Here is a 20872-nt window from a genome sequence, read left to right on the forward strand (position 1 = left end):
GGCATGAATATTCATAGGTTTTAAGTAACTTATGTCCCTGGATGGTCACATTCCCCCCTCCTCTTGGCTTCTATGATGATTTTCCTTGGGTCTTACATTCATTTTACATTTCTGGTCTAAATTTGACTTTTCTGTAATATACTTTTAAAAATCTAATGTTGGGTTGGGCTTGCTAATATTTTTGTCTAGGATATTTCTAGGATAAATCTTATTACCAAGATTTACTCATCTTAGTTTTTCTTTCTGAATTGTCTTCGTATAGTTTTAACATTAAAGTTACATTAGCATTATAAAGTCGGTCAAAAAGCCTCCTTCTTTCAAACTCTGGGAGAGATTCTGTGAAGCTGAAACTCCACGGTCCTCAAATATTTGATATGAGTTTCCAGTAAGGCACTCACTCTGCAGTCCAGTCCACTCCTCTGTCTACAACAGTTTAGACAGTTTCCCAGGAAGCAGTCACTGTTAATAAAGTACACAGGCTTGCCAGTGAGTCAGTTGGCTTGTATAAACTAGAGCTGATTCAGAACCCACCTCTTACTCGAGAGTCTGAGGCGCTCCTAAGAAGAGAGCGAGGGAGCTGGGCGTGGCTGTTTGCTCCTAGAACTCCACCCTAGGGAGGCTGAAGCCGGAGATGGCTGTGCATTTGAGGCCAATCTGGGATACAGTGTGTGGTGGAGATGGAGATGGGGAGAGAGAGAATGAATGGGCAACTCTAAGAACCGTACATGAATCTGGACTCCTTCTCGGCTGTTCATTTCTCTGTTGGGAACTTACTGCTTCCCGACTACTTGTAAGCAATTAGGTTAAAAAAAAAAAAAAAGAGCTTGAAGTCTGGAGGCAGGTACGGGGTTTGTCTGGTATCCCCAATGCTCTTGTTCTCACTTCCAGCACAAGGAAAAAGGAGAAACTCCATTTATGCCCACCAAAAAAACCAAAAACCAAAAACCAAAAAAAAAAAAAAAAAAAAAAAAAAAACCCAAATAATGCTATAAAATAGATCTTCCCATAGTCAACTGAAGTCTAAGCACATTAGATGGAAAATTCCAGAAATGAATAATTCATAGGTCTTAAATAACTTATTACAAAGTTATTATTACTGTTCTGTGTTATTATTGTTGCTAATCTCTTCTTATGCCTAATTTATAAATTAAACTTTAAGATAGTTTATGTGTATAGGGAAAATCATTATATCATATGGGATGGATATTGCCCAGGCTTCCAGGCATCCACTGGAGACCTGGAATGGATTCCCTGAGGATAGCAGAGACTACTGTAATCCAAGAACAAAGAGTTACCTCTATAGTAAGGCCATTGTCTCCTCCTTGTGGAGTCTACCATTGTCTGTTCACAATTCCAGGTTAATTTTGCCTTTTTCGTCTCATGGAAGATACTTCAAGTCCTAAAAGTATTGCTGGTTATAATCCTGGGATAGACAGCCTAGGATTTCACATTTGAAAAGTACATGCTTTATCGCTGAGCCACATTCCCAGCTCTGGGCTTTTTTTCCCCCTTCACTTTGGGGTAGGGTTTGGAGAGAGAGTTTTACTATGTAACTGAGGTTGACTTCAAACTCACTAGGTGACCTAGTAGTCTCAAACTGGGGACCTGAGATCTTCCTGCCTCAGTCTCCCGAGTGCTGGGATTATACACCCATGCCAAGAGGCTTATTTACAAAACGTTTTGAAGCCACTCTGAGCAGATGTCTTCTCTGTGGGAAGCCTGCAACCACACCTCTCATTGGCTTGACCACTTTCCAGGGCTTTCCCCAAAGACAGATCGCTGAACCTCTGGGCTGGAACAGGTTTTGTTGACCAGCCCTGGCTCATCCAGGCCAGGAGGACACACAGTGTCCCGGAGGCTTTCTTTTTACTCTGGGTTACTTCCTGACCATGGGGAGGGAAATTGCCTCCGCTTATTTCTACCTCTCAAGGGAACAAGTATTTAACAACTTTAGCAAGAAAGATTGGCCACTTCCAATCACACCAGACATATTAACATTTAATATTTATTTATAAATTCCTTGGTGGGCAGAATTGATATCTTTTCAGTTGAAGAACATTTGTGATATAAGATTTTGAAAAACATTTCATTTATATTATTGACACATTTACTAGAATGTATGTACCCAAGCTGTAATCACTTAAGAGGTGCATGGAAAGGTATCCTAGCCACTGCCCCGAGTGTTTTGATTTTGGTTAGTCATGATAAACCTTTTGATTAAGAATTTAAAAAATATTTTAGTAGTATGTATTGATTTGCATATTAGAGGAGTTAGGTATAATATTTCCACATGGGCACCACTCAAATCCAACCTCCTTTGTCCACCCTCTCCTTCCCCAACATCTAGAATATTTGAAGAGGTTTATATTTATTATTGTTAATCATGTATATGAATGTGGGGGCGATTGTAAGTGTCTGCAAAGGCAGAGCTTTCAGATCTGCTGGGGCTGAAGTCATAGGAGCTGCTGAGCTGCTGGAGGTGGAGTTCTGGGACCCAAACCTGCTTCTCTGCCAGAGCAGTATGTGCTCTTAATCACTGTTCCTGTGCCCTGTTTTCTGAAATTTTCACCTTGCCAATTGTGCCTTGGAGAAAACAGCAGCATCTTCGTCTTTGATGGTCACACTCTATGAAATAAGACCTCTTGATACTTCCGGTGAATCCTTCTGGTCTGTGCACTTTTTGCTCTCCTTGCAGCCTCTGTTCCGCTCATGTTCCTGAGGCTCCTCCTCCTTCTGTCCTGACAGAATCTGGCACACTGAGCTCTGTGGTGCCTCTTCTCCAGAACTTACAACATGGCCGTGAAGGACGTGGAGAACTCTGGGGCAGAGGCTAAGAACTTGGGTATTGTGGTCTTGGCTTCCCATGTAGAGCTGAAAATTTTTGGAAAAGTCGGGTCTCTGAGCAGCCCCTACTTGTTCAGGAAAATGGGGATAATGACCCTCATTTATGCCGATGTTGTGATAACCAAAGACGTGGGTGGAGGTAAGCATTCTTTGTATATTAACAGCAGTTGCTGTGTTCTTAACCCACACACGGTGTTTGTAACCTCTGCCCCTCAACCTTGTTTGTGTATGCCTCCCCCCCCCCCCGCCTCATTTCTGGAAAATAAGCTGTCCTGAAGGACTCTGCAAGCCACATACACTGTACAATTCTAGAGAAGGGTGACTACGTGTAGAAAAAATGGTGTGAATAGGGTGTCCTCTAACTCTCTTGTGGTTTTCTTTTTATCTCCTTACGTTATGACTCTCACAGGCCCTAGCTACTTTTCTCTGTCTGGGCCCCTTTCCTCTGAAGGAAGGAAAACCTAAAACTTTTATTTTCCACCTGTGTTGCTGAAGATGAATGCAGCTGAGGCAAGCTAGACCCACGAGTACGTTGTTTTTCTCTTCCTTATAATCCAAGTTATTAACAGAAAATATTTTTGCGACCCCTAAAAGTGCCTTGAAGCCCAGTAAGACAGGGTTGGCTGTGCTGCTTAAAGCACCCAGCAGCACAGCCTTAATCGGAAAGCTTTTGATCACATGATCTGTGTGCGCATTTGAACGATGTAGTGTTGCAGACTGTGGCATATGGTTCTTGGTTTCTAAGGTTGGCGCATGGAAAACGGAGGTTTCAGGAATCCATCAGAGGTCACTATTGTTCAAAAACGTCTATAACAGAGGCAACATCATTGCAAGTTACTCACTGTAATGTTTATCAATAAATTGTGTGTGCCCGTGAGCAGCATTCACGGCTGAGGATATAAAAAAGCCTTATGGAAGTCACTCTATAAAGTCCTTCTTTCTTTCTTTTATTTAAAGAAACTACTGGGACAACGACATCATTTCCTTCATCAACAACACAGACGACATCGCGTCTGACGACCACACCCAACATATCCCATTCCAGTGTCACCAGCACATCTCAGATGACCTCAGCCATCTCTACAGATATAACTTCAACTAACACAGGACACACATCAATAATGGTTACCCAAAGTTCCAATCCAGACACCACACGAACATCAAATGGACCTCCCACCACAGGGACAACATCCAAAATCTCTGGAAACACAGAGACCTCCAGTGAACTGCAAACCAGCACCCTCACAGACGTGACCACATCAAAACCCTCAGCCTCCCAAAGTGGCTCTACCTTGACACCGACAGTGACTCAGGGCACATCCTCTTCAAGAGATTCAACTACCTCAGTTGCCTTCAGTGTTGGAAGCTCACCTGCTATCACTTCACAGGTGATCACCACAAACACCTCCACAGGCTCCACCTCAGGGAACCCAGGGAACACACAGGATACTCAAACCTCTGTACCAGCAACCACAGAAATCTCAATGACATCACCACAGAAAGAGTCAACAGTGTGGACACTCACAACCTCAACTCAGGAACCGTCAACATCTTCTCACAATGATCACACTGGAAGCATTGATACGAGCAGCGGAGCTCAAAGCACCCCTCTCACAGAGGTGACCACATCAACTCTTTCCTCTTCCCCAAGTGGCTCAACTCCAGGACAGACAGAGTCACATGGGGCCTCATCTGGAGAGGCGACAACCAATCTATTAACTGCCAGTGTCAGCAACACAAACACAGCCATGTCAGAGATGCCAACTTCAGCACCCTCCACAGACTCTGCCTCAGCAAATACAGGGCACACATCTCCAGCTGTTTCTCACAGTTCCACATCTATCATTACCACAGTCTCAATGACAAATTCACCAAATGTCCTGTCAACAGTGACAACTCCAATCACCTCTAATCAAGAATTGTCAACATCTTCTCAGAATGACCACACTGGAACCATGGAGACCAGCAGCAATCCTCAAAGCACCCCTCTCACAGAGGTGACCACATCAACTCCTTCCTCTTCCCCAAGTGGCTCAACTCCAGCACAGACAGGGTCCCAAGGCACCTCATCTCCAGAGGCAACAACCAATCCATTCAGCTCCAGTGTCAGTAACACAAACACAGCCATGTCAGAGATACCAACTTCAGCACCCTCCACAGACTCCACCTCAGGAAGTACAGGGCACACATCTCCAGTTGTTTCTCACAGTTCCACATCTGCCATTACCACAGTGTTAATGACAAATTCACCAAATGTCTTGTCAACGGTGACATCTCCCATCACCTCTAATCAAGAATTGTCAACATCTCAGAATGGCCACACTGGAACCATGGAGACCAGCAGCTATCCACAAAGCACCCCTCTCACAGAGGTGACCACATCGGATCTTTCCTTTTCCCCAAGTGGCTCAACTCCAGCACAGACAGGTTCCCAAGGCACCTCATCTCCAGAGGCAACAACCAATCCATTCAGCTCCAGTGTTAGTAACACAAAACTAGCCACATCAGAGATGCCAACTTCAGCACCCTCCACAGACTCCACCTCAGGAAGTACAGGGCACACAAATCCAGCTGTTTCTCACAGTTCCACATCTGCCATTACAGGAATCTCAATGACAAATTCACCAAATGTCCTGTCAATGGTGACATCTCCCATCACCTCTAATCAAGAATTGTCAACATCTCAGAATGACCACACTGGAACCATGGAGACCAACAGCAATTCTCAAAGCACTCCTCTCACAGAGGTGACCACATCAGCTCTTACCTCTTTCCCAAGTGGCTCAACTCCAGCACAGACAGGGTCCCAAGGCACCTCATCTCCACAAACAACAAGCAGTCCGTTCACTTCCAGTGTTAGGAACACAAACCCACCCATGACAGAAATGCCAACTACAGCACCCTCCACAGACTCCACCTCAGGAAATACAGGGCACACATCTCCAGCTGTTTCTCAAAGTTCCACATCTATCATTACCACAGTCTCAATGACAAATTCACCAAATGTTCTGTCAACAGTGACATCTTCCATCACCTCTAATCAAGAATTGTCAACATCTTCTCAGAATGGCCACACTGGAACCATGGAGACCAACAGCAATTCTCAAAGCACTCCTCTCACAGAGGTGACCACATCAACTCTTTTCTCTTCCTCAAGTGGCTCAACTCCAGCACAGACAGGGTCCCAAGGCACCTCATCTCCAGAAGCATCAACCAATCCATTCAGCTCCAGTGTCAGCAACACAAACTCACTCATCACAGAAATGCCAACTTCAGCACCCTCCACAGAGTCCACCTCAGGAAGTACAGGGCACACATCACCAGCTATTTCTCAAAGTTCCACATCTGCTATTACAGGAATCTCAATGACAAATTCACCAAATGTCCTATCAACGATGACAACTCCCATCACTTCTAATCAAGAATTGTCAACATCTCAGAATGGCCACACTGGAACCATGGAGACCAACAGCAATCCTCAAAGCACCCCTCTCACAGAGGTGACCACATCAACTCTTTTCTCTTCCCCAAGTGGCTCAACTCCAGCACAGACAGGGTCCCAAGGTACCTCATCTCCAGAGGCAACAACCAATCCATTCAGCTCCAGCGTCAGTAACACAAACACAGCCATGTCAGAGATGCCAACTTCAGCACCCTCCACAGACTCCACCTTAGGAAGTACAGGGCACACATCTCCAGCTGTTTCTCAGAGTTCCACATCTATCATTACCACAGTCTCAATGACAAATTCACCAAATGTCCTATCAACGATGACAACTCCCATCACCTCTAATCAAGAATTGTCAACCTCTTCTCAGAATGACCACACAGGAACCATGGAGACCAGCAGCAATCCTCAAAGCACCCCTCTCACAGAGGTGACCACAACAACTCTTTTCTCTTCCCCAAGTGGCTCAACTCCAGCACAGACAGGGTCCCAAGGCACCTCATCTCCAGAGGCAACAACCAATCCATTCAGCTCCAGTGTTGGTAACACAAACCCACCCAAGACAGAAATGCCAACTTCAGCACCCTATACAGACTCCACCTCAGGAAGTACAGGGCATACATCTCCAGCTGTTTCGCAAAGTTCCACATCTGCCATTACAGGAATCTCAATGACAAATTCACCAAATGTCCTGTCAACAGTGACATCTCCCATCACCTCTAATCAAGACTTGTCAACCTCTTCTCAGAATGGCCACACTGGAACCATGGAGACCAGCAGCTATCCACAAAGCACCCCTCTCACAGAGGTGACCACATCAACTCTTTTCTCTTCCCCAAGTGGCTCAACTCCAGCACAGACAGGGTCCCAAGGCACCTCATCTCCAGAGGCAACAACCATTCCATTCAGCTCCAGTGTTAGTAACACAAAACCAGCCACATCAGAGATGCCAACTTCAGCACCCTCCACAGACTCCACCTCAGGAAGTACAGGGCAAACATCTACAGATGTTTCTCACAGGTCCACATCTGCTATTACAGGAATCTCAATGACAAATTCACCAAATGTCCTATCAACGATGACAACTCCAATCACCTCTAATCAAGAATTGTCAACATCTCAGAATGGCCACACTGGAACCATGGAGACCAACAGCAATCCTCAAAGCACCCCTCTCACTGAGGTGACCACATCAGCTCCTTCCTCTTCCCCAAGTGGCTCAACTCCAGCACAGACAGGGTCTCAAGACACCTCATCTCCAGAGGCAACAACGAATCCATTCAGCTCTAGTGTTAGTAACACAAAGCCACCCATGACAGAAATGCCAACTTCAGCACCCTCCACAGACTCCACCTCAGGAAGTACAGGGCACACATCTCCAGCTGTTTCTCACAGTTCCACATCTATCATTACCACAGTCTCAATGACAAATTCACCAAATGTTCTATCAACGATGACAACTCACATCACCTCTAATCAAGAATTGTCAACATCTTCTCAGAATGGCCACACTGGAACCATGGAGACCAGTAGCATTTCACAAAGCACCCCTCTCACAGAGGTGACCACATCAACTCTTTTCTCTTCCCCAAGTGGCTCAACTCCAGCACAGACAGGGTCCCAAGACACCTCATCTCCAGAAGCATCAACCAATCCATTCAGCTCCAGTGTCAGTAACACAAACCCACCCATGACAGAAATGCCAACTTCAGCTCCCTTCACAGTCTCCACCTCAGGAAATACAGGGCACACATCTCCAGCTGTTACTCACAGTTCCACATCTGCTATTACAGGAATCTCAGTGACAAATTCACCAAATGTCCTCTCAACAGTGACATCTCCCTTCACCTCTAATGAAGAATTGTCAACATCTCAGAATGGCCACACTGGAACCATGGAGACTAGCAACAATCTACAAAGCACCCCTCTCACAGAGGTGACCACATCAACTCTTTTCTCTTCCCCAAGTGGCTCAACTCCAGCACAGACAGGGTCTCAAGACACCTCATCTCCAGAGGCAACAACCATTCCATTCAGCTCCAGTGTTAGTAACACAAAACCAGCCACATCAGAGATGCCAACTTCAGCACCCTTCACAGACTCCACCTCAGGAAGTACAGGGCACACATCTCCAGCTGTTTCTCAAAGTTCCACATCTATCATTACCACAGTCTCAATGACAAATTCACCAAATGTCCTATCAACGATGACAACTCCAATCACCTCTAATCAAGAACTGTCAACATCTTCTCAGAATGACCACACTGGAAGCATGGAGACCAGCAGCAATCCACAAAGCACTCCTCTCACAGAGGTGACCACATCAGCTCTTACCTCTTTCCCAAGTGGCTCAACTCCAGCACAGACAGGGTCCCAAGGCACCTCATCTCCACAAACAACAAGCAGTCCATTCACTTCCAGTGTTAGCAACACAAACCCACCCATGACAGAAATGCCAACTTCAGCACCCTCCACAGACTCCACCTCAGGAAGTACAGGGCACACATCACCAGCTGTTTCTCAAAGTTCCACATATATGATTACCACAGTCTCAATGACAAATTCACCAAATGTCCTGTCAACCGTGACAACTCCCATCACCTCTAATCAAGAATTGTCAACATCTCAGAATGACCACACTGGAACCATGGAGACCAGCAGCAATCCACAAAGCACCCCTCTCACAGAGGTGACCACATCAACTCTTTTCTCTTCTCCAAGTGGCTCAACTCCAGCACAGACAGGGTCCCAAGGCACCTCATCTCCAGAAGCATCAACCAATCCATTCAGCTCCAGTGTTAGTAACACAAAACCAGCCACATCAGAGATGCCAACTTCAGCACCCTCCACAGAGTCCACCTCAGGAAGTACAGGGCATACATCTCCAGCTATTTCTCAAAGTTCCACATCTGCTATTACAGGAATCTCAATGACAAATTCACCAAATGTCCTTTCAACGATGACATCTCCCTTCACCTCTAATCTAGAATTGTCAACATCTTCTCAGAATGGCCACACTGGAAGCATGGAGACCAACAGCAATCCTCAAAGCACCCCTCTCACAGAGGTGACCACATCAACTCTTTTCTCTTCCCCAAGTGGCTCAACTCCAGCACAGACAGGGTCCCAAGGCACCTCATCTCCAGAAGCATCAACCAATCCATTCAGCTCCAGTGTTAGTAACACAAACCCACTCATCACAGAAATGCCAACTTCAGCACCCTCCACAGACTCCACCTCAGGAAGTACAGGGCAAACATCTCCAGCTGCTTCTCAAAGTTCCACATCTGCCATTACAGGAATCTCAATGACAAATTCACCAAATGTTCTGTCAACAGTGACATCTTCCATCACCTCTAATCAAGAATTGTCAACATCTTCTCAGAATGGCCACACTGGAACCATGGAGACCAACAGCAATTCTCAAAGCACTCCTCTCACAGAGGTGACCACATCAACTCTTTTCTCTTCCTCAAGTGGCTCAACTCCAGCACAGACAGGGTCCCAAGGTACCTCATCCTCAGAGGCAACAACCAATCCATTTAGCTCCAGTGTCAGCAACACAAACCCACCCAAGACAGAAATGCCAACTTCAGCACCCTCCACAGACTCCACCTCAGGAAATACAGGGCACACATCTGCACATGTCACAGAGAGCTTTGGTGTCGTCACATCTGGACAGTCAACAGTCCTGGCATACAGCACCTCTACTCAGCCACCATCAACATATTCTCAGAGTTACCAGACCACAAGCATGGCGACCTCCAGCGTATATCACACCAGCACCCTCACAGAGGTGACCACAGAAAACCATTCATCCTCTTCATCTGGACCCACTGTGACAGACACCTTTTCTCACGGGACATCCTCTTCAGGTGAATCAGCCACCTATAATACAGGCAAGAGCTGAGGGGTGGTTCCTCATAGTGAATGATGACTAGCCCTCTATCCCTTCTCCCCTATGTGGTTACACTGGAGGCAAAGGCTGTTGGCCAGGATATAGACAAACATTTTAGTGGTTTTCCCCGCTCTCATTTTCTGTGACTCTCATAGTCGTTGATGTATAATCCGCTCTTGCCTTCTCTCCCTCTATTCCCAGGAATGACCACCAGCTCCCTGAAGACAGACAGTGGTAGAGGCACATCCCTCCCTGCCACCTCCTGGACCCTCACCACTCCCAGCTCGACCACAGCCTCCAGGTCGACAGCGCCCCCACTTCCTATTTTACCAGAGCAGGGTGAGTGATGCCAATAAAGTAGAGCAGAGCCTCTCTGCCTTCTACCTCAGACAGACAGATGATTGCTAGACTGGATTTGCCAATTTAGGTCCTTGTGTGTAGTAGCTGAGGGATCCAGTCCTTGGGGTTCCCACTCTGTCCCATCCAGGCCACGAAGAAGCCACCTTTTCCCTGTGCTCCCGCCAGAGGGATGGTGACCGCGTGCTCAGGGCCCGCTTGCTCAGTCTCTGCTCTCTGGGGTCAGAGATCACAGGGCACAACGAGACAGCAGCCCACCTGGGTGCTGAGGGCTGTTTTGTGCGGTGCATTGGGCTGAGAGACATGGGGACCCATCAAGGGACTGATCCACCGTTCTACAGATGAAGGGCCAGGAGACTTAGAGACAAGCGTAGAGAAGCCTGGAAGGGATGTGGGAATAGGGTCAAGGTGAACAGGAGGCCTTCCTGATGAGAGCTGAGGCGGGGGAGAGCACCCTAGGTAGGTCGGATGGTCTGAGCGGCTGGAATAAAGCCCCGGGAGTGAAGAGATGGGCCTTGTGTTGAGTGGGGTGGGAGCTGGAAGCATCTGTGAGAACCGGGAGTAAGGGCGACGAGTGATGATGAGGAGGCTGGTGTGTACAAGGACCTTGTGGGTAAGGGGACCAGGAAGGATATGGACTTGAATAGCGGTGGCTGGTATGGATAAATTCGGGAGGGCCAAGCAAGGGGTCAGCGAGGAAGCTGAGAGCTATGTAGAGACGGTGCTAAGCCAATCAAGGACATTCTTGGGCTCTAATGAGTCGATGCTACAGTATAGAACTTGGAAAACACGTAGGACAAGGTTTCCCAAACTGGAATCCAAGGACATAAAGGGTGGCCTACGATAGTTCTGGGGGGGAGTCTTCAGACTTATCTGGAGAAATACCATTTTAGGAAAGACGTGCCTTTTTATGGAAAGGTCTTTAGTCTTCATTGTCTCCGAGTTTCATCTTTTCACCGTTGAGAGTTCTGACATCCCGATCAGAGCCTGTTGATACCCTGACAGCAGGGATGGTATGTCAGGATGCTCTAGCCTGAGGAATGACGAGGGAACCGGCAGAGAAATAAGCAAGGAGATGTGCTAGATATGCATGGAGAGGCCGAGCAAGGAGTCAGGGCCTACCGGGCTCCTTCAAGAAGAGGGGCCAAAGTAAGGGGCAGACCAGGGAAAGCTCACTCAGGCTCCTTCCGGACCTGAAAGAAGGTGAAGGCCCACAAGGGCGCTGTTCTCTCCTCTGTCCCGGCCTAGGCATCGCCCTCTTCCCCTACGGGACAAGCCCTCACATTGGAGACCTGCGGTTGTTTGACCGGACTGTGGATTTTACCTCACCTCTCTTCAAAATCCAGATCGGCTTTCCACTGGGCTCCTCTCTGCGGGATTCCTTCTACGTGAGTCTCTGACTGAAACCCTTGTGTGAGCTCTGTTCTCTGGGCCCTGTTTCTCCCTGACTGAGCAGAAGGGAGAGTGGAGGTCACCTTTGTGGTACAACAACTTTGTAGCCTTCTTCTATGTCAGTTTCTAGTTGTGGACAGCTGAGTGAAGCCATGTCTCCCTGCCCATAGGGACAAAAACATCCTCACCCTCGTAAAAAGAGATCATGGCTGTTTCATGAGCCTTTTCATGAGGAAGAACCTATGCTTGGAAGCTTGATTTTTTTCCACACCATTTCCATTTCTTATGATTACTTCCTGATTCCCCGGGAATGGGGATCCGGCTCCACTTGCCCTCAGGGAGAGGAGCAGGAACACCCAACGAGAGCTCCACACTGTAATGGGAGTGAGGGCGTTGACTCCTTTGCCCTCTTTTTTTTTTTTTTTTTTTTTTTTTTTTTTTTTTTTTTGGTTTTTCGAGACAGGGTTTCTCTGTGTAGCTTTGCCCCTTTCCTGGATCTCCCTCTGTAGACCAGGCTGGCCTCAAACTCACAAAGATCCGCCTGGCTCTGCCTCCCAAGTGCTGGGATTAAAGGCGTGCGCCACCACTGCCCGGCTCCTTTGCCCTCTCCTACATTGACACAAACCTCAAGAGAGGGCGAGGCGCTTTACCAAGACGGCTCTGCTCTGACAACGGCTGGGCTACTCCACGGAGGCAGGACACGGTCCACTACTTTGGACTGACATAAGAATGTCCTGACAGGGATGAGTATTTGTAAAGTTCCTAGGTAAAGGGTTCTCCTAGAAGGCAAGCAGTGGACAAGGGGACGCCTCTAATCCTCTGCACAGATGGGCTCTCGGCGGTGGGGGGGGGCATGCTTCTGAGGAGCTGGCCCTAGGGTGGGGTGATGCTTCCCTCGACCTCCCTAACCAAGAACGCGTGTGCTCAGTTCACAGATAACGGCCAGATCGTTTTCCCAGAGTCAGACTATAGCATCTTCTCCTACCCCAACCCACCTCAAGGAGGCTTCACAGGAAGGGAGCATGTGGCCATGGTGGCCCCGTTCTGGGCCGACGCTGATTTCTCTAGCTCCAGGGGAGCCATATTTTACCAGGTGGGTCATGCAAGGCCTTGCCAGTCAGGAGTTCCCAGCATCCTTCGCGGAGAGATCGAGGGCGCTTCAGCGGCACTGTATCTCAGCCTAGGCTTGTGTGGGAAGGGACTGAAGCTTAAGTAAAGGGGAGGGAAGAAGCCAAGAGAGAATGCTGACTAGACCCTGGAACACTCTACCCCAACCACGTGGGGCCCGCAGGTTACAGGGATGAAGGCTGGCAGTTCAGCATGTGGTTTTAAAATAAAGGTGTAGAGGGTCTGTCTTAACAAGTCTAAGTCGAACAGAACCCCCTGTCCCCATATCCTTCTGAATTAAGTTAATAATGCCAGCCTGTCAAAGTATGTAGCATTGGATGACATAGCAAATGTGTTTTGTGTACCTGCCATTGACAAGGAGCTATCTACATTCCAAAGATGGAAAGACACATACCTATCCTTGAAGATTTACAAGCGAGACATGGGAATGTACAATTTGACACACATGGTCATATCATCCAAGCCAATTTGAGCTGAGAGATGGACCTGTTCAATTCTAGAAGGCTTGACTTTCTAGGTGGGGACCCTCTAGTTCACGTGCCCCGGATTTTCCTGCAGCCTAAATTTAAATGGATCTTAAAGTCAAAAGAATTTGTAAAAATTCAGGAGGCTGGGGATTTAGCTCAGTGGTGGAGCGCTTGCCTAGCAAGTGCAAGGCCCTGGGTTCAATCCTCAGCTCTGGAAAAAAAAAATTCAGACTTGGGGGATGTACAAGCAGCCATGGGTACTGCAGCATTTCCAACCAGGAAGCAGGGCCCCTTAGGGCAGTGGTTCTCAACCTTCCTGATGCTGCAACCCTTTAATATAGTTTCTCATGTTGTGGTGACCCCCAAACATAAATTATTTTATTGCTACTTTACAGCCGTAATTTTTGCTACTGTTGTGAATCGTAAGGTAAATAGCTGATATGCAGGATATCTGATATGTGACCCCTTTGAAAGGGTGGTTCCACCCCAAGGGGTCTCGACTCCCAAGTTGAGAACCACTGCCTTACAGGCATTGAACTGATTTCCTTGCTCTTGCCTACTTTCCCTCTCTAGGAATACAGCACACTTTATGATGGAAACAGTGAGCTCATCCGGGGGGTGGAGGCTTTGATTCACGAGTTCACAGGCGACTGGAGCTACAAAGCCAAGTGGACATTGAAAGTCACCTGGGCCGACGTTCCCGCCTACCCTGCCCGGTGGAGCTTTGGGGTGAGTGGACCATGGCTTGCTCCCCGTGAGCCTGCTGGGAGCCAGACATCCCAGTAGGGCTCACAGGGAGCCGTCCATGACTGGAGGAAAGATTGCCGGTTATGGCTCCCCTGAGCACATGGTCTCCTGAGTACTCACAGCGGGCCAGCCTGCTTCAAGTCAGAAACCTCAGCTGCATTTACAGGCAAGAATGTCTGGGGCCTGACAATTTCGTGTGACTTACACAAGTCAGTCACTTGTGTAACTTTACTAATATGAAGTGTCGGCACATGGCACTCAACAGTTCACTGACTACCAACCCTGGGCAGGTCCTTCATACCACACACGTGGAGGAGACACCTGGACAGTGTCCTTACAGATCCCTGGGGGAGAGATAAGGAGGCCTCTCTCAGCTCTGCTCTCTTGTCTGACCTCGCGGGTTCCCGTAGCTCTCTCTTAAAAACCATCTCCTAACTGTATTGCAACCCAGAGCCCTTTATTTCCTCTCCCTGAAAGAAAGAAAGAAAGAAAGAAAGAAAGAAAGGAAGGAAGGAAGGAAGGAAGGAAGGAAGGAAGGAAGGAAGGAAGGAAGGAAGGAAGGAAGAAAGGAAGAAAGGAAGAAAGGAAGAAAGGAAGAAAGTTACAAGGAAGGAAAATTGGCCACTCTAAGTGCTTCTACACCCAAGCTGACTTGCCAGCGTGTCCAGCCTGGGTGGACCAGGGACAGTGATAAGCCTGTGTCTGGTCAGGGGTGTGGGGACACCAGGGAGGAAACCTCAGACCTCTCATAGACTTCTCTGTTTGTCTCTCGCCAACTTCCAGACCAATACCTACCAAGCCATCCTCTCCACAGATGGGAGCAGTTCCTACGCCCTGTTTCTCTACCAGAGTGGAGGGATGCGGTGGGATGTGGCCCAGGGTCTGCGCAAACAAGTCCTCATGGGCTTCTCCAGGTAGGACGGGATCGGCGGGCTGTCAGCACTGAACTGTGAGAGATAAGGGTTCCCCGCTCACACTCCCATCCCACCCTTGAAGCTGCGGCTGCTCCTGGTGAACCCCCACACACACACCCCTTTCATCCTGCCTTTGTGTCAATCCCAACGGCCTGTGCACTGGAGCCTTTCGACCTTTGACCTTCCTGGTTTCCACTGACATTAGCTGACTTCTCAGCTAGCAGCGACTCATTACACCTATTACTTCATATACATTATACCTATTTAATTTGTGACCACAGCCACCCATGATAGCCGACCGCTGTCCTATAAATAAGACCATTATCCTATAGGTAAGAAGACTTAGGTTCAAGCAGATGAGTAATTTGCCCCAAGTCAGAGTTTCAAAGTGACACCCCAGATTTGAATCCGTGGTTCCTGGAGCTCTACAGCTGAGCTGGAGAAGGAAGTGAGGAGAGCGACTGGCTGGCTGCATTGTGAGCTCCTGCATGCCGAGGAGGAGCCGCAGTCTCTGAGGCAACAGCTCCCAACCACCCGCTTGTGCGGCAGTCGGTCGTGACGGCCACGCGTCACGGGTTAACAGGAGTGGCCCCAGATGGTTTTCTGTCCCATCAGGGTGTGCTCAGGCCGCCCTACAACCCCGTGGCTTTGGCGGCCTGTTGATGTGCAGTGAAGGAGGAAAGCGTGTAATTACCCAGGTAGCTAGCAGCGTCACACCATCTTCAGTGTGCCCAGCAGAGGCGGCATGCATGTATTTGTCCTCTGGCCCGTGTGACAGTAGAGCAAAGATCAGGCGTCACTCTCTGTGGGCATGCTCCTGCTGTGGCACCACAGCACTTCCTTCCATCCTGGATCTGCAGTGGTGGGGGAAGCGGCAGGGCCTCGAGTCTGCTTTCCGCCCCGATCTGAGGGATTTACAGATGTCACTGCGTCGAAGCTTTACCGTGCCGAGAGATGGTTACAAGGGACCTCTCTTTCACCCAGGTATAAGACCCCAAAGTCAGACATGTTAAATAACCACGACCTCCAAGCTAGAAAGTGCCGGAATCGATGGCTGAAAGTGACTGCCTGATTTCCAGAAACCGGCCTTGAATCATCCCTTGCAGTACGTCCTTAGAGAGCGTCAGGGGAAATGAAGGGAAATCTGGCTCAGTTCTGCTGCTTTCACACCCGGTGTGTGCTGAGCGAGCCCACTGATTTCTCACCATCATTGACCAGACGTGGGATAAAGTAGAAGGTCCCCACCCCACCCGTCTCCTCTTCCTCCTCAGTACTGGGACTTGTGGCTCAATCTGGCTGCCCGCCTGACTTGAGTCATGGGCTACCAGCTGCTGACTGGGGGCTCGCTGGAGTGATTGGCAGGCGAAATGAGTGAGTAGTTTTCACCTGAGAGCAAAGAGCCTGCGTGACACAGAGGCCTGAGAGTCTTTCCTTTGCCCGCAGTGGAGATGGGTATTTTGAAAACAGCCCGCTGATACACCGGCCAGCAATGGAGAAGTACCGTCCAGATCGATTCCTGGATTCCAAATTAGGTAAAAGTGCCACCCGCCATGTATGAGCTGGCCTCGGTCTCCCCTTGCCCTCTACCCCATAATGCCATGGCAGTCTTAGACAGTCGTAGCCTCTCCACCGCCCCGAAGAGCATCCTGCACAGCCGATTGCCTACAGGGGCAGCAGCAGCTGGCACCACCTACGTGACGATGCCTTTTCACGCCCTCAGCCCCTGGAAGTCTCCGTCCTTGGAAGAGCCAAACCCAGGCTGTCTGTCAGTGGGCACTCGATTCTGGAGTGAGAGAAGGGTTTTGTAGGAAGGGAGTTAGGACAACCATCCAAATGTCCCATTCCAGAGCTGGAATGCAATCCCTAAGGAGATCTAAAGGAGGAGTTCCAAAAGGCCGACATTCACTCAGTCGACGTTTATTGAGCACCTACTATATGCTGGACCGTAGGTTAACAGACAGACAGGAAAAGGGGAGACAGGTCAACCATGTTGGCTCTCACCAAGCGTTCACTGTGGTGGAGACCCCAGTGTCCAGAGGCAAACTATGGCTCCTCCTACGGGACTTAGTGGAACATATAGAGGCTCCAAAGAGAAAGAAATGTCGGCCTCCAAACTGTGATGTTGAAGAGGACATGCTGGCATTGGGGAGAGATCATTATGTAGATCGTGAAGCGGGAGTCCAGGTCTGTTTGATCTGGGACAAAGATGTCTGTCCATCAGAAATGTGAGCGAAGTCAAATGGCAGGTGGATGCCACCCCGTGGAAGAGCTTTCCTGTCACATCAGGGCTGTCAAACACACCTGCTCGTGATTTAGAGTGTCTCGTGGTGTGTGTGTGTGTGTGTGTGTGTGTATGTGTGTGTGTGAACAGATCACTATAAACAATGTTATTCTCCGAAAATTGCTTAATTCAGGTGGATATAGAGTTGAAAATCTCATACACTAGATCGTATTATCTTGAGGTGGGGCCTCTGGAGTCTTCTTCTCTCCCTGAAGTTGTGTGTGTGTGTGTGTGTGTGTGTGTGTGTGTGTGTGTGTGTGTGTGTTATGAAACTTCCAATGAATTGAGGTTTAAACTTCCCAACCCCAGTGAGGATTTTTCTAGTGACTTCTCCCTTCCCAAGATGGTGTCTGGGCCCCAAAGAGGCTTCTGCAGACTCACAGTATTAGAGCAAGGCCGCACTAGCGTGCCAACTTCTCTGTGGCTTCCAGCTAGTCTCTGGGCAGGGGCCTACCTCTGTCCTGGTTGCTGTGGCCACTGAAAGGGGAAGGAAGGGTATGTCATGAAGACCAAGGGTCCGATGGCGTGATGGGGTAGATGGTGTGTCTCTAGAGAAGGAAGTCAAGTGGGTTAGGAATTGGAAGGTATGGCAGAGAGACAGAGAGAACGGGAGGGGGAGGGGAGGAGGGAGGGGGAGGGTGAACAGGGGCAAGGAAGGAGGAAGGGTAGGTAGATCCAGTTGGATCACAGTGACTCCTCCCTGCCCAGCGCTTGTCCCACAGTTTTGCCCTAAGGTCCAAGATTTGACGTGTTTGGAGCTTATGTTCAAGGTGGTTTGGAGATAAATCATTGCCAGTATGAACTGGGTCCCTCCCTAGGAAAAGCTGTCCAGAGGGGCAGGGCACAGGATGGAGGACGCAGTCACGAGTTTGCGTTGAGCCTAAAGCTGAAGCGGCTCTCGCCTGCGATCATCACCGCTTTCCTTGTTTCTCAGGCATCCGGGGGTTGCAGGTCTACCGTCTACACAAGGAAGTGAGGCCCAACTACCGGCTCAGGTGTCTTCAGTGGCTGAAGAGCCAGCCTCAGAGTCCCAGCTGGGGCTGGGGCTGGAGCCAGATTTCCTGCCCCTGCTCCTGGCAGCAGGGACGACGAGACTTGCGGTTCTGGCGCGTGAACACAGGTGACACCCCGTCCCTGCCCTTCTCAAGGCCCACCGACCATAACCTCTGCTCACACCCGTCCTGCCCTTTCCCAGGCACTCTGGCCACCCCCCGCCCCTCCATGCAGACATCCCCCTGACGTCTCCCCCTACCACAAGCTCCCGGGCCTGACGATGTCTGTCTGGTCTTGTTGTAGGTTGGTGGGATGGCAGCAGCAGACAGCTGTGCAGCTTCTCGTCCTGGCGAGGGGGCGTGTGCTGCAGTTATGGCCACTGGGGGGAGTTCCGAGAAGGCTGGAGAATGCACAGCCCTTGGCAGTTCGGTATGTGTCTCCTTGGGGAATCTTAGCTCGTGTTCACAGGATGAAAACTTAGAGTCATCTCACCACAGAGACCCTCCAAGGGAGCCAGAGCGCACGGAGGTGAATGGGGCAGCGTAGCTTACATCTGCCCACCCTTGGGCCTACTCCAGTCTCTTTACATCATCATCCGGGTCCTCTCTTCCCCCAGCTCTCTGAGGGCTTGTACCATGTACTCTGCTATGTAGTAACCCCGACACGCCTCCAAGGACACACAGTGTCATTCCATCGCGGATGGCTGACAGTCATTGAGCAGGTGACCTGTGCCATGCCTGGCTCCGAGGTCATACTCTCGCCACAGCTACCACAAAACTCTACCAAACCTGCCAGCTGGTTCTCTGGGGCTCCTGCCCTCTGACAAACTCTTCTTCTCCACAGAACAGGAGCGGGAGGCCCAGAACTGGTGCTGTCGCTGGAACGACAAGCCCTCCCTCTGTGCCGAGTACCGTCGCGTGCGGCCCCGCTTTAGCTGTGCCTGGTACAGACCCCCACGGCCCGGTGAGTGCCATGGCTGAGGTGGAGCAGCCAGGAAGGGAGGTCCGCTTCCTAGGGCAGAACTGTGGCCACCGGGATGACGGGGACGAGTCTTGTGGGAGGCTGACAGCAAACAGAAGGGCTGTGTATGTGGCATTGGCAAAGGGTAAGCACTGGGGCCCAGGATGGCGAGTGTCAGAGGCCTGCTGGGCAGGTTCTGGATGCCAGGAGAATCTGCTCAAGCTCGAGTCCACCAAGACGGAAGCCCTACCTGCTGGGCAGTGAGAGTGTCAGACGGTGGCCCTGACATGTTAATGTGTAACCTCCTTTCTTTTAGCTTGGACATATGGCGATCCCCACATCACCACTTTGGATAACGCCAGTTACACCTTCAATGGGCTGGGGGACTTTCTGCTGGTCCAGGCCCGGGACGCGAATTCCTCCTTCCTGCTGGAGGGTCGCACTGCCCAGACTGGTTCTGCCAAGGCCACTAACTTCATTGCCTTTGCTGCTCAATACAACACCAGCAGCCTGGCTTCTCCCGTCACCGTAAGTGAGGGGAGGATCCAGGGTATCCTTGCATTCCCTTCCCCAGAACCCCCCAGAGACCATTAGCTGGACACCGGAAGAGGAAGAGAATAAAGAAAGGAGGGGAGATGTATCTACTGCTTTCTCACTGTCGTGTCCAAGTAGGAAGGAGGGGTGGGCTGGCTAGTTTTATGTCAACCTGACACAAGCTGGAGTCATCTGAGAGGAGGGAACCTCAATTGAGAAAATATCTTCCTAAGATCGGGCTGCAGACAAACCCGTAGGACATTTTCTTAATTAGTGATGGATGGGGGAGGGCCCAGCCCATTGTGGATGGTACCATCCCTGGGCTGGTGGTCCTGGGTTCTATAAGAAAGCAGGCTGAGCGAGCCAGTAAGCAGCTCCCCTCCATGGCTTCTGCGTCAGCTCCCGCCTCCAGGTTCCTGCCCTGCTTGAGTTCCCGTCCTGACTTCCTTTGATGATGAACAGTGATGTGGAATCATAAGCCAAATCAACCCTTCCTCCCCAAGTTGCTTTGGTCATGGTTTTTTCATGACAAGAATAGTAACCCTAACTAAGACAAAGGGTTTATTTGGGCTCACCGTCTGTGGGTGAAGTCAGTCCGGCATGGCAGGGAAGGCATGGCACCAAGAGTGTGCCAGGGCGCTGCTGACACATTGTGCCCGCAGTCAGAACCAGAGAGAAATGAATGCTGGGCACTCGGCTCTCTTCTTTATATCCAGCCTGGACCCCCAGCCCAAGCAATGATTCTGTCCACATTTGGAGGAGATCTGCCTCTTTCAGTCAAAGCCTTCTGGAAACACTGACGTAGACACACCCAGAGATGTGTTTCCCTGGTGATCCCACCTCCTGAAACAAAGGCAGAGAGAGGATGCGTCCATAGAGGAGAGTAAAACCTGGAGGTGGCAGGATTGT

At 49.6% G+C, this 20872-nt stretch overlaps 1 protein-coding gene across 3 annotated transcripts in view; it reads left to right on the top strand.

Annotated features, from left to right (window-relative positions):
- Positions 1–20872, top strand: part of Muc4 (mucin 4, cell surface associated) — a 49074-nt gene that overhangs the window by 15224 nt on the left and 12978 nt on the right. For 2 of the 3 annotated variants that reach the window (XM_076548771.1, XM_042259190.2), the window contains exons 2-12: positions 3802–10167; positions 10392–10529; positions 11796–11935; positions 12868–13032; positions 14108–14263; positions 15065–15195; positions 16639–16727; positions 18411–18596; positions 18773–18898; positions 19313–19432; positions 19746–19957. In XM_076548771.1, the coding sequence (XP_076404886.1) occupies positions 3802–10167; positions 10392–10529; positions 11796–11935; positions 12868–13032; positions 14108–14263; positions 15065–15195; positions 16639–16727; positions 18411–18596; positions 18773–18898; positions 19313–19432; positions 19746–19957 (7829 nt within the window). The remainder of the gene's footprint in view (positions 1–3801; positions 10168–10391; positions 10530–11795; positions 11936–12867; positions 13033–14107; positions 14264–15064; positions 15196–16638; positions 16728–18410; positions 18597–18772; positions 18899–19312; positions 19433–19745; positions 19958–20872) is intronic. The other variant, XM_076548772.1, reaches the window with a different exon arrangement.

This window comes from Peromyscus maniculatus, chromosome 12 (genome assembly GCF_049852395.1).
Source record: "Peromyscus maniculatus bairdii isolate BWxNUB_F1_BW_parent chromosome 12, HU_Pman_BW_mat_3.1, whole genome shotgun sequence".
NCBI classification, from domain to species: Eukaryota; Metazoa; Chordata; class Mammalia; order Rodentia; family Cricetidae; genus Peromyscus; species Peromyscus maniculatus.